Raw genomic sequence first — 14,643 nt, 5'->3', positions numbered from 1 at the left:
TCAGTTGAGAGTACGCGAGTCTGATCTTCACATTCCTCTTGGTTCCACACAGCGCTTGCTTGAGGAGTGGCCTCAGGATGCTTATCTCGCTGCTAGACAGACAGAGCTCACAGAGGAGATTCGTCGCGTACAGGAGGCTAGGTCTGAGTTCACTCATCATGCTTCAGTATCTCATTGGATAGCTAAAGCTGATCGAATGAATAAAGCCTTCTTCGCTGCGCATAAAGAGCGCCCACCTGGCACCACCCTTCGGACTTTGTGGGATGCTCAGGGGACACTACATATGCATCCTGATGTTATTCTTGATATGTCTGCAGATTATTTTGAGGCATTGTTCACTGCTTATGTATGCACTACTGAGGTTTTACTTGCCCGTGAGCAGATCTGGCATCACACCCGACACCGTTGTACAGACACTATGGCAGAGATCTTGTTGGCACCCTTCACACTTGCAGAGCTTCATGCTGCTATCGAGAGTCTAGATCCATCCTCCTGTCCAGGAGAGGATGGCCTCACTAGAGCTTTCTTTTTGACTTATTGGGATGTATTGCATATACCACTGCTTCGCGGTTGTCAGGACATCTTTGCATCAGGATATATGCATCCGGATCTTTGTTCAGGTCTCATATCTCTTATTCCGAAAGGGGGTGACACCACTCAGCTCCGCCAGTGGAGACCTATTACCCTACTCCCTTCGGTCTATAAGATATTAGCGTTACTGATCAGTCATCGCTTGTGACCATTTTTACCAGATATTATTCATACTTCTCAGACAGGCTTTGTCATGGATCGATGCATACTGGATAATATCTTCACTTTTTATGAGGTAGTAGAGTGGGCCAGATCATCTTCTGAACCTCTCGCTTTTTTCATCCTTGACTTCGAGAAAGCATACGATCGTGTTGAGTGGGACTTTCTCGAAGGATCATTAGCCAGGATGGGTTTCCCTGCGAGATGGATCTCCGGCATTTCCGCTCTCTTCAGGACTGCCAGCAGTGCTATTACTATTGGTGGTCGTGTCAGTCGCAGTTTTGAGCTTTCTCGATCTGTCCGTCAGGGATGTCCTTTAGCAGCATATCTGTATCTGTTTGTAGGAGAGACTATGTCCGACTTTCTTCGTGCTCAGAGTCATGCATTTCGTGGCTTGACCATGCCAGTACCTTCAGCTTCGGACCTTATCGATCAGGAGTTTGCTGATGACACTATGCTGATGTTGCGCTATTTGCTAGATGCTCTTGATGCCATGCAGGAGGCCCTGGAGGTTTTTTGCATTGCTAGTGGTGCACACATTAATTGGCATAAATCCTATGGGTTACTGGTTGGCAGTGATGACATACCTACTTGGGGGGTAGCTGATGGTTTCACATGGCTGCAGCCGGGTCAGACATGCAGATATCTTGGCTTTCAGGTTGGATTTGACGTTTCCTCACAGCAGCAGTTTGCACCCGTACTACAGTCTATTCGCAGGAAGCTATGTCATTGGTCTTCACGCCATCTGTCGTTGGTTGGCCGTGCATTGGTCGCCAACCAGGTCATTCTGGCTACAATATGGTATACGGCCTCTTGTTGGATGCTACATTCTGGTGTGATAGCTCAGCTCCGCCGACTAGTACGGAACTTTTTATGGAGTGGCACAGATGGGACTACTGATACTCGTGTTCGAGTTCGCTGGTCCACGATTATTCGTCCTAGGTCAGAGGGAGGCCTTGGCATTATTGATCCAGAATTACAGAGCCGCGCCCTTCTTACCAAGCTTATTGTTCGGGGTCTTTTTCCCGGCCAAGAACCTTGGAAGATGCTTCTTCAGGCCGCTCTTTGCACAGCGACTCCACGCCTCGGCACTAGAGATGGTCATACTTGGCATACAGGGTATCGTTTTCTCTTTACGGATGCCCCCTTGTTCACCAGCACTCTCTCACCCTTCATCCGATCGCTCCTTCAGATTTGGGTTTCCATGCGACGGGCTATCATACGCTCACCTCCCTCATGTCGTGAGGAGATTGAGCGCCAGCCTCTCATTTGGAATGATGCAGTTCTTGATTCTTCAGTTAATCCACCCCGTCAGCTTGGAGAGAGGACTCACATTGATTGGGTTGCTTGGGACACTGGCCCTGCTGCCTCTATGCGGTTGTTTCATGAGACACGTATGCTGGATGTAGACTTTGTGGCAGAACATTATGACATTGGTCGCGGGGTGACAGACAGACTGCTTGAGATTGACTCCGCCGTTCCTTCACAGTGGGACGCAGTCATGCGCGGCATGGTTCAGATGCCTCCACATAGTGACTGGGAAGGTCTCTTTGCTCAGAGCACTCTCTTATTAGTTCGTTTAGACACCATGCTGTTCACAGTTGATACTGACTACTCTCAGGGGATTCATGCTAGATTGACATATGATACCACCTCTCCGCACCTTGTCTACCCTGGCGGTCGATGGGAGGCCATACGAGTAGTTGGCTCCCGCGGGAGCGTCGTTGTGTTGACCCCCGTTTCGCTTCCGTTGATGCCGCACTTTGGAGGCTTTGGGTGTGGGAGGGTCATGCCCTATCTCAGCTTTATTGGGACCTAGGAGAGTGGCATTGGCCTCACTCTAACCCCACCGTTGCACCTGTATCATTCTTTGAGTACATTGTCAAAATTGGAAGATTAGCATTGATGAGACAACACCCAGAGCAGCCCACTCGTATGCGTTTCTGGTTACATTCAGGTCTCTCCCATGCCTATCTACAGCAGTTTTGGTCAGCCATCTGGGATTTACATGCGGCTCGTCGTATTTCTTTTTTCATGTGGATGATTGCACATGCAAGACTTCCAGTTGGGACTTGGCTAGCTACTATGGGTCATGATCCGTTATGTACTCGCTGTCCTTTGCGACTACATGAGTCACGTGCACACTGTCTTTGGTCATGCTCATCTTCTCATGTAGTGTGGCTAGCAGTTTGCCTTTTACTTAGCAGAGCCGGTGTTCAGCATGGATTTCTCACTTGGGGATCTGTCTCATGGTTGATGCCGATGCCCGGACCGCATCTTTTCTACGAGGGCTCAGACACAGATCCAGCTCTTATGCTTACCTCGACTGGTTATCGGCGAGGGACTTTGGCTATGTTACCACAGATTGCTTGGCAGGGGGATCCTCAGACACGTGATGAAGTTTTTTCAGTCATCACTAGCATTACACTATGGAATGTTTGGAGAGCTCGTTGTCTTCACATTCTCAGTGCGGCTCCACAGCTCCTTCAGGATACCCTCACTGCCATTTGGCTGGACATCATTCACCCCCTGATTTGGCAGTGGGATTCTTCCTCAGGTACATCTCGAGCAGCCGAGGCTCGTCGATTTGCCTTCCTTCGGCGTTGGGCCCGATCTCCACTCTTCTTCACACTTACAGGTGGCCAGATTACATGGCATTATGCCCCCCCTCGGTGGTTTCTCCTCCACTCATCACACAGACCACCATGAGATTGTTCTAGTCGAGTTGTCACTATAGTGGCTCTCACCCTTACATTCAGCTTGTACACCCCACGTGATAGGCTATTTTGGATTATATTGTACTCAGTAATATACAGCCTTGATTTTTCCAAAAAAAAAGAGAGAGAGAGAGAGAGAGAGAGAGAGAGAGAGAGAGAGAGAGAGAGAGAGAGAGAGAGAGAGAGAGAGAGAGAGAGAGAGAGAGAGAGAGATTTTCTGTGTAAATGCAGGTTTCAAGGCTCTGATGGAAAGTGGCATCACGACATGTACGATGATACCAACAAAACGCGGCTTTCTGCAAAGAGTATATCCAAATCTTTATCATGTTTTATCATACTAGATGTGGCTTAGATGATCCTTATTTTTGTTTTCGTATGAAGTAGCATCAAATAATGCTTTAGTCTTGGCAGGTGATCCGATAAACACACAAGACCTACGATTTAAATTGCAGAAGAATGGGTTAAGGGGTGCTCAGGGAGGAATGAATGGATCTGGTGGAATCAAAGATTTAAGAGAGAAGCTTTCCGGACCAGTGCCACCTCCTCGAACACCAGCAGTAACCGTGCCACAACATGGCTCTTCGTCTGCTGTGAGGGTTACAAGCTCAGCTGTAACAAATGCTCCTGTGGTGAAGCATTCAGCTGCTTCTGCAAAGCCTCCTGCACCTGCAGCTAAGCCTTCGGCAACTATTGTGAAGCCTTCAGCAACTGCTGTGAAGCCTTCGGTGCCTGCTGTCAAGCCTTCAAGCGCATCAAGAGTGTCAGCTGGGGTATACATTACACTAGCTCTCCAGAATTGCTTCTATCACCTCAACATGAGGCCGTATTCCCATGCATTGTGATTTTTTGCGCTGCTACCTTTATGTGGCAATCTGCATTCTTGTACTGCATGCCTGTCCTTTAAATGTATTGTATGTCTGCTGGGTGAGATGAGCATGACCCGCATATTGATCTGTTTTAAACCTAACCATACTTTGTAGACCGGGTGTTAAATTTGCTTTTGCGTATGCACTTTTGAGAAGGATCTAGTGAACTGTGTCCAGTTTAAATAATTGTTGTTACAAGTAATGAGCACTAGGTGGACTTGTGGGGGCTCTTATCTTTTATCAAGGGGAATCCTGTAATGAGTGGGAAACTGGCCGCCTCTTGTACCATGTATTATTACATACCTTACTGTAAGCCATTGTTCCTTTCTACTCTGCCAGATCCACATGTTTGGATTTCTGCTTATCCAAAGAATCTTTATATTCTGTATAACAGTTTTACCCATGCTCTTTTTCAAGGAATGGCTAAGAGGGTTTGTGATGTTAGTGCAGCAGTATTTCTCATTTTTAAGCTACCTTTAATGCGAGCCTTGAAGGAGCATAATATCACAAAGAATTGCTCTTTCAACCTCAGATTGACAGAATTTTCTCATAGATTTCTGTTCTTTGTGCGTTTCAGGCAGCAGTACTGACAATAGCGAGCTTTTTGCAGTCACTGGATTTAAGCAAGTACCTTATAACATTCCAGGCAGAAGAGGTACTTTACAAGATGCTGCGTTGTTGCTGTGATGTTTGGTTTAATTGTACAATCTTTAATCATACAGCTAATAGACAAGACTTTTTTGATCAAAATGTGACAAGTCCCAACATCAATAAAGCACTGAAAGTGGATGTAATCTGCCTCATTTGTTGCAATGCCTCTCCACTTTGTAAACTCTCTCATACTTTCTTTTGTCATTTGGTCAAGCGCTATTGTTTATCATGGCTGAATCTTCCCTTCAGCTCAAGTGTGATAGAGCTCGGTCTTTTGATTGAGTAAGTTGAAATGTAGAAATTCGTTTCTACTTAGACATGGGTACTGATGGGTGACAAGTGGGGATGTCGCCGGCAAGCTGGCATGGTAAAGTCGATGGTCTTGCACTTCATGTTTGAACAGTTAGGAGAGTTTAGTTTGCTCATTGTCAAGGTTAGGAACTACGAGGGGGATGCAAATTGTAATTATGTATTCAGCCACAGATGGGTTGATTTTATACAGTGTAAGCTCTAGCCATGATTTGGTGGGCTCTCTCTACAAGACTAGTGTTTGTTAAGGGTCAGATACAAGCACTTCACAGATATAATGTGTGATAGTCTCTAACAACTTATTTACCCTAGACCCTCGACGGCCTGCCAGAAGAGCTTACAAACAACTTGACATGCTTGCTACATAATGTGGCAGCGTATGCCCATGCAGTAGAGCTACCTCCGAGCCCTCAAGGAGCTGCTCCCCACAAAATAGTTGGTACAATGATGAGTGTCAAGAAACTCCTACTAAGTTGGAAAAGGAATGCACTCTTGGAATAAAGACAGATTAAGAGGCAAGCTTCCTCTTTCGACACCTTGTGCAGAAGAAGCGTAATCACCTAGCCAAGCTTGAGGCAGAGATTAAGGAGCTGCCCCCCACAAATTAGTTGATACAATAATGAGTGTCTGGAAACTTGTTCTAAGTTGCAAAAAGGAACGCACTTGTCACAAACAAGAGCGGCACAACAATCTATAATATACTCATAAATAGATTCATAACTTATAGAAGCCAAGCTGAAGTAGAGAGAGAGGGGGAAAGAAGATCAACACTGTATTGGGACAGAGGATGGGCTGGTCCTCCCTCTTAAAGAATATCTTTAATTATTGGGGAGAAGTCTATAACGGGACAACACAATGTGCCAACGGAAAAGAACAGACCGAACAAACTTTAAATGCTTCAAAATAATTGAATTGAGAGAGAGAGACTTCACACGAGACATGCAGTGGCGGAGTTCCACCCCTAGAGTGCACTAGCCCCAAATTGTGGCGCCCCTTTCGGTGTTTCTTTATATTGCTTCAGTGAGGTACAACACTGGGGGCACTGCTCTGCTTCTCCTACCGGTAGAATACTAGAGAGTGAGCCCTTATTTATATTTAAAGGCCCTTGGCCATCCAAATGCAATTACATGAAAAGCATAAGTCTAAAAGCACTTGGGCCCAAAAACTAGTGCCCTCAGCGACTATCCGTACAATAGCGCCACGTGATCAGCTTCCATACATCGCGGGCGTCTGTACAGTTGTCAGCATAATTTGCAGGCGTCCATATAGCAGCTACATCATCAACCTCTACGCAATTAACTCTGTGTGTGTGTGCTTAGTAATTTAGGCCTTGTCAGCTGGGGTCCCATTAGTTGTTGCCAATTGGGCACTCGACGAGGATCTGTAAGTTGGTGAGGATGTCTTCTTCTTTTGCTTTTGTGTAAGGTGAACTTTGCTCAAGATGAGTGCTCCGAACTGTGCTCAAGGGTTCTTTTTACTAACGGAAGGGAGAGCCTTCCGTTCCTTTAGTGAGAGAGTGCAAATGATCACAAACAAAAAGGGTAAACACCATGCATGAAGGTACTGAGTCTGAGAGATAGAGAGAGAAGAATACGACACCAGAACAATTGTCAAACCCTCCTCCAAGGGCCCCTCTCTCGATGGCGAGAGAAGTCTTTGCTATTGATTGTACAAATCTCTACAATGGTCTAAATGCAATGGTCTTGACGACGACGATGACGACGATGAGACGGGCTGAAATCTGAAAACGCTAGGGGTTGAAATCTGCAAATCTTGTATCTGTTGAATTTAGACTCTATATCGGTGACGACGGCGATGACGACGATGCAACGACGATGCGCTGAAAACGCAGATGCTGAAATCTGCGAATAGCGGGCTGAATCTGCAAACTCTGGCTGATCTGACCGTGCGGCGAGGATCTACTGCCGGAAGGTGAGATTTGCGAGGTTTGGGGGCTGCGGTATGGAGTCTAATCGCTGAAAATGCAAAACGCTGATGTTGTGGGCTGAATTGTCGCCAAGAAACTGCAAAACGCAAGGTGATGCAGCAAATCTGGAAATGCTAGAGAAACCGTTGAGAAACTGTTATGGCCAGGCTGATCTTCAACTGCAAAACCCTGGGGCTGATCTGCATTTGCTGAAAAACGCTGGCTGGTCTTTGGTGGCTCAAAACGCTATGTTCCCTTGCTGGTCTTGCTGAGAAGGTGCACAGTGAGACGCTAGGTCTCTGCTGCCTCTTCTGCCAGAAAGTGCTAGCGCTAGCTTTTCTTATATAGTCACTTGCAAAATTGCCCTACCTAGTTCCCAACAAAGTCACTTGTTAAGAATAAGTGAAAAATGGCTAAAATAGGGAAAATGGGTTCTATGCACTGTAAAATGCTCCTCATGGATACTGATTGTAATTTGATGATCGTGCTGTGTGCAATCAGAGGAAATGCAACTACTCTAAGTGTCTGGATATGCATGCTCTGCGAACAGACTCACAAAGGTGCCAGAACACTTCCTAAGCTAACTGAACCCTTGTCATGAAGTAGCTTGTCCACATGCACATAGGGTTAGTTGTGCACGTGACATCCCGTCTTGCCGGCGATGTTGACGACAACGACGACGACGATGAGACGGGCTGAAATCTGAAAACGCTAGGGGTTGAAATCTGCAAATCTTGTATCTGCTGAATTTGGACTCTATATCGGTGACGACGGCAATGACGACGACGCAACGACGATGCGCTGAAAACTCAAATGCTAAAATCTGCGATTAGCGGGCTGAATCTGCAAACTTTGGTTGATCTGACCGTGCGGCGAGGATCTACTGTCGCAAGGTGAGATTTGCGAGGTTTGGGGGCTGCGGTACGGAGTCGAATCGCTGAAAATGCAAAACGCTGATGTTGTGGGCTGAACTGTCGCCAAGAAACTGCAAAAGGCTAGGTGATGCAACAAATCTGGAAACGCTAGAGGAATCGCTGAGAAACTGTTATGGCCAAGCTGATCTGCAACTGCAAAACCCTGGGGTTGATCTGCATTTGCTGAAAAACGTTGGCTGGTCTTTGGTGGCTGAAAACGCTATGTTCCCTTGCCGGTCTTGCTAAGAAGGTGCACAGTGAGACACTAGGTCTCTGCTGCCTCTTTTGCCAGAAAGTGCTAGCTCTAGCTTTTCTTATATAGTCACTTGCAAAATTGCCCTACCCAGTTAGAATAAGTGAAAAATGACTAAAATAGGGAAAATGGGTTCTATACACTAAAAAATGCTCCTCATGCGTACTGTGACTGTAATCTGATGATCGTGCTGTGTGCAATCAGAGGAAATGCAACTACTTCAAGTGTTTGGATATGCACGCTCTGCGAACAGACTCACAAAGGTGCGAGAACACTTCCTAAGCTAACTGAACCCTTGTCATGAAGTAGCTTGTCCACATGCACATAGGGTTAGCTGTGCATGTGACATCCCCTCCTTTTTAAAGTGAGGTACTGGTACCGAACTGAATGGCGTCGAGGGAGATCGCCAACAGCGTTTGGATGAATCATGGGAAGGACTCTTCGCCGGCCCACTCTGATGTGTGGGTCGTGCGATGCTTGAACATCATAAAGGTATGCAACGCGTGCTTCTTTGGGTCGCGTCGAAACTTGAAAGCGACACACAGTCATCTGTGGCTGCGTCCAAGCTCCAACTTCGGCTATAGTCGTGGATCTACCTTCTTCAAGAATCTCCGAGGAGGAAAATTCCTGAAACCACTTCCAACACAGAAACATGAACATACCCATTTCATGTAAACTGACTGGAAAAATTCTAGTCTTCTTTAAAGACAGTGCATGCAATGTAGATGAACAAAGAGACGGAGTGCCAAACCATTCATCAAACACACGCAAAAATTGAAATCGAAACTTGTCTTTCTGATCTAAATCTATCAATTGCGGCAAATCACAATGGAAATGCCGATGCTTGATGTGCAATCCTTCTTGTGCTCTTGCGGATACTGTGTCATGCCAAGGAAGAGGCATGGAATGTGAATTTCTTGAATGCAAACATTTCATCTTTTCATGAGTAATCTGCATACATATGTGCTCATTCATGAATGAATCGTGCTCATCGTACAATATGGCATGCCTATGAAAAGGGAACACATAAAGACGCCAGGAAACCGTCACGAATGAAACACTCGAACAATGCGTATTGACTAATCATGCGCATCCACAATACTTCCTGTGGGAGTTCCTTAGATCTTGACTCGAGAGCCAAGATCGGTTCTTTGTGACTGATCGAATCTGCAATGAGGTTAGCTTCACTAGAAAAAGCATCAACTAAACCATCATCCTTGTGAACAATCACATCTTTATCCTGCAAATCATCATCCTTGTGAATAATCACATCTTTATCATGCAAAACATATGTGTTGTGCTTTGGAGAAGACAAGATTGAGAGAGTCTCCTTCTCCTGATTCTTTTCAATCTTCGCTTGCACATTAGAAATGAGAGATGAAGAATGAACAACGTCCTCCCCATGAATGACAATGGGAGAGTCACTTTTGGCATTGAAAGTGAAAGTATTGGCTGCCTAATCAATGAGAGGGTTATGTCACAAAACCATCGAATGCCTAAAAGCATATCACATCCTGAAAGAGGAGATACTACAAATTCTCTGCGGAAGGACACTTGTTGAACCATGAATAGTGCATCAAGGCACTCTCGTGTAATGAGAGAGTCCATACCGGGAGCGAAGCCCGATACCTCGAAAGGAGATGTCTTGCTAACTTCGAAGCGGACTCTTTCGACAAGAGAGTCACTAATCACATCATGCATCCTGCCTGGATCAAACAATATGACAAAACGTTGACTCTTTACATACCATAACACTGAATGAGAGACTCATCAATGGGAGGATCATGAGAAACTTGGGACACACTAGTGTGCTTATTTATGGCATTGACAGAGGATGTGGGTCGTGTGGGTTCTTTAGATTCGTTAGATTCAATCTTAGGAAATGTTCTTTTTATGTGACCCTTGTTGTGACAATGATTAGATCGACCTTCCTAGAATAAATGCTTCGTTCTTCTCACGTGATGTATCCTCCTAAAATTCCTTGTGCTGCTTTTTCATTTGGAGTGAGCTTAGGTTTAGCAATTGTGTTAGCTTTACCCTTAGATTCATTGTCTGAGTTCTTTTCCGAGAGACTAGAGGAAGATTGGTTAGAAGAGTTATCATTCTTACCGTTCTGAGGGTTCTAAGAAGTCTGAGAGGTACTTTGAGAAGTCTTGTTCTCCTTAGGCTTCCCCTTATTGTGCTTCATCTCCTGTTTGAGAGCAATCACTACCGCCTTGTTCAGATTAATTGGATCGAGTATCTTGACATCATACTTGATATACTCGTCCAATCCATAAAGAAATGCCTCCTTGCGCTCATCATCCGATTTGCGTAATTGGGTGCTGAGCTGCAAAACACGATTAGAGAAAGACATGACTGGCATACCATTTTGCTTGAGGTTGTGCCAATCGTCCTTCAACCGTGCGAGGTACTGGGGTGGCATAAACCGCGCCTTGAGCTTGTCTTGGAAGTCGGTCCAATCGAAAGAAAGGGGCGCACGTTCGTCAACTTCCTCTAGGTGCACGGTCAACTGTGTCTCCTGCCATGCATGGTACGAATTAATGGCATCACCGGCAAGGTACATGGCTGCCGTTAAAACCTTGCTATTCCCCGTCTTCTTAGTTGTTGCAAAATAAGTATTAAATTGATGCAACCAAGAATGAATAGCACTAGCATCCATCTTACCGTCATACTTACTGAACGTGATCTTCTATGTGATGTGGTTGTTGAAGTTCGAGTCTCTGCCACTTGATGAACTACCAACATCTTTGACCGGCTCGGATTTCGAGGTGAGTACCTGTAGGACCAACTCTTGCATCTGTTGGTCTCTTTGCACCTCACGCTCTAACTCCAAGGCCGCTCGTTTGTCTTCGGCCGCCAAGCGCGCTCACGCTCCAAGGCTAAGCGTCTTTCTTCGCGCTCGCGATCCAATTCTGCCTTTCTTTCCTTGGCCGCCAAGCGCACTTACTCGCGCTCACGCTCTAAGGCTGCCGTTCTTTCTTCGGCCGCCAAGCGCGCTTGCTCACGCTCACGCTCCAAGGCTGTCGTTCTTTCTTCGCGCTCACGCTCCAGGGTGGCGTGTTGCGCTTCTTGTTGTAACATCATGTCCATCATCGTCTTGACCGAAGCCTCCATAGGATTTGGTGCAATCCTCGGCGTAGATGGGGAAGGGGGAGGGTCGGAAAAACCTCCTGGTGGAGAAAATTCTTCTTCGCCACCTCCATGCTCAATATCCATTCCGCTTCGGGTGATGACCATACACTAAAGTCTTGAGTTCTTAAGTTCACAAGGAACTTGGGTTCTTGTGGTTCTTGGGTTCTTGAGTTCTTGAGGTTCTTCTTTAGCTTGCAATTTGTGTTTTTTAGTCGTATAGCAGACATTTAGACTTCACATTGTGAAGTTTTCGTCCGAGTTACGACCAGTTGATATTGTGCTAATTCTTTTTATCTTTTGTGGTGCGTATGCCCTATCAACTACCTCATTTTTGTGCTATTTTTTTCAATTTAATGCTTCTTTTAGTGCTAGGCTTCATTATGGTTGAGTCTGCCCTTGATCTCCGGAGTCATGACAGAAACTCAGTACGTTGAACTTTCTGTTGATGTTTGCTCATGTGTGTGTGTGTGTGGTGTGTGTTGTGTTGGGGAGCATATGTTAGTACCTAGTTCTACACCCACTATTGGGCACTGATGACGTTAGTAGGGATGTCGTTGTATTTAGTCAATACTATGCATGATGGAGCTGATGGTTATATTGTCCTGTGGGTGACTACCATGGGTCTATACCTTGCACTTTCCTTCAAGGGTGAATGAGGGCTTATCCTGGATTCATCTAGGTATATAAGGATCTTCTCTTACCCGAGCTCTACTCTTCCTTGGGGGCGCACCCCTTGGCGGCCTTGCGCTCACACCAAGGTTGCTTTTTCCCACCTCATGTCGATTGGCCGGCCGCTAAGTGCACGGTCCGCTCTCAATGAGCGAAAAGAGGAATAAGGGGAGGCCGGACAAGCCCTTCTTTCTTGGGTTTCCTGTCAGTCTTCAACAACACGATTAGGAATCGACACGCCAAGTGGACTTTGGTTATGTGCGACTGCAACAAGCAAACTTTTTTTTGTGGTTCTTTCCTTGAGTGATACAGAAACATTTTCAAAGCTCTAATACCAATGTAAGGTGCAACGGAAGTGAGTGTTGAACTTTGCTCAAGATAGTGCTCCGAACTGTGCTCAAGGGTTCCTTTTACTTACGGAAGGGAGAGCCTTCTGTTCCTTTAGTGAGAGAGTGTAAATGATCACAAACAAAGTGGGTAATCATTGTGCATGAAGGTACTGAGATCGAGAGATCGAGAGAGAAGAATACGACACCAGAAAAGTTGTCAAACCCTCCTCCAAGGGCCCCTCTCTCAATGGCGAGAGAAGTCTTTGCTATTGATTGCACAAATCTCTACAATGGTCTAAATGCAATGGTCTTGCCGATGATGATGACGACGACAAGACGGGCTGAAATCTGCAAATCTTGTATCTGCTGAATTCTGACTCTATATCGGTGACGACGGCGACGAAACGACGATGCGCTGAAAACGCTAATGCTAAAATCTGCGAATAACGGGCTGAATCTGCAAACTCTGGTTGATCTGACCGTGCGACGAGAATTTGCTGCGGGAAGGTGAGATCTACGAGGTTTGGGGGCTGCGGTACGGAGTCTAATTGCTAAAAATGCAAAACGCTGATGCTGTGGGCTGAATTGTCGCCAAGAAATTGCAAAACGCTAGGTGATGTAGCAGATCTAGAAACGCTAGAGGAACTGCTGAGAAATTGCTATTGCCAAGCTGATCTGTGTTTGCTGAAAAACGCTGGCTGGTCTTTGGTGGCTGAAAACGCTATGTTCCCTAGCCGGTCTTGCTGAGAAGGTGCACTGTCAGACACTAGGTCTCTGCTGTCTCTTCTGCTAGAAAGTGCTAGCGCTAGCTTTTCTTATACAGTCACTTGCAAAATTGCCCTACCCAGTTTCCCAACAAAGTCACTTATTAAGAAAAAGTGAAAAATGGCTAAAATAGGGAAAATGGGTTCCATGTACTGTAAAATGCTCCTCATGGGTACTGACTGTAATCTGATGATCGTGCTGTGTGCAACTAGAGGAAATGCAACTACTCTAAGTGTCTGGACATGCACGGTCTGCGAGTGCTAGAACACTTCCTAAGCTAATTGAACCCTTGTCATGAAGTAGCTTGTCCACATGCACATAGGGTTAGATGTGCAGGTGAGATTCTGCTAGGGTTTAGACCCCTCGATTGAGATATGCAGGTTGGCTAGGGTTAGGGCTAAGGAGTCCTAATCCTTTGTGACACGTTAGCAGTTCGTGACATCATCCTTCTTGAAAGAAGAGTAATCGTTTGTGATTATATCTGCAAAACAACTTAAGTTTGAAAAATAATATCCAAGGGTCATTCTATTTTCTCATTCCATATCGAAGCTATTGATATTTTAGCGTAGAAAAATTAGCCGTCACACCCAGATTGCACTGATCTGTAACGAGTGTCTTGATGCACTGAAGTTACGCACCCAGGCAATCTCACCTAAGTAAGATTATGGCACATCACGATGCAACACAGATGCTTACATATGCATGTTACAAGACATAGAAACATATAGTCGTCGATGAACATTCCCCCCTGTAAATAACCATCTAGGTCCAGGCCATGAGCTATTCAACGACTCCCTCATCACTCCTGTGGCAAATAACTAAAAAAGGTCCGGGCCATGAGATATAGAGGCCTTTTACAACCAAACACTCCCCAAACCGCAGCTTGTGTGTCTTGGAGGTTCCAAGAGTAAATACCGCTTAGAGTGTATCTAACATTCTTTTGAATACTCCTTTTGCAAATAACCGAGAAGGTCCGGTCCATGAGTAAAAACACCACTTGTCAATCATTGAATACGCCCCCCCCCCCCCTCCCCCAAATAACCAACAAGGTCCGGGCCATGAGTATATTCAGACACTATCAAACGTCAATGAATCTCTTCGGTGCTTCTCTCGGGAAAGCCCAAGCCATGAGTATCTAACAATCGTTCAAGAGTATTGAATCCAATAATAAAACCTAAATCAAGCAATCTCAAATCGGCATCAAGATAGGTTCAAAATAGACAAACGCCATTTCAAACAAATTCCAAACAATATTCTCAACAAAGTTCAAAAAGTATCTAAATACAAAGCAATTTTTCATTCAAGGTTTTCTTCAGACAATCAAACTTTAAGGACAACTAGCTTGTCTTTCTACATTA

At 45.5% G+C, this 14,643-nt stretch overlaps 1 protein-coding gene across 2 annotated transcripts in view; it reads left to right on the top strand.

The window, feature by feature from the left end:
- LOC147455770 (uncharacterized) overlaps positions 1-14,643 on the top strand; it is a 73,416-nt gene that overhangs the window by 27,472 nt on the left and 31,301 nt on the right. For both annotated transcript variants that reach the window (XM_086514439.1, XM_086514438.1), the window contains 3 exons: positions 3,699-3,772; positions 3,879-4,237; positions 4,911-4,988. In XM_086514439.1, coding sequence (XP_086370565.1) covers positions 3,699-3,772; positions 3,879-4,237; positions 4,911-4,988 — 511 coding nt within the window. The remainder of the gene's footprint in view (positions 1-3,698; positions 3,773-3,878; positions 4,238-4,910; positions 4,989-14,643) is intronic.

This window comes from Adiantum capillus-veneris, chromosome 6 (genome assembly GCF_014529385.1).
Source record: "Adiantum capillus-veneris isolate H3 chromosome 6, ASM1452938v2, whole genome shotgun sequence".
Lineage (NCBI taxonomy): Eukaryota > Viridiplantae > Streptophyta > Polypodiopsida > Polypodiales > Pteridaceae > Adiantum > Adiantum capillus-veneris.
This window is presented reverse-complemented; position numbering and strand designations above follow the sequence as displayed.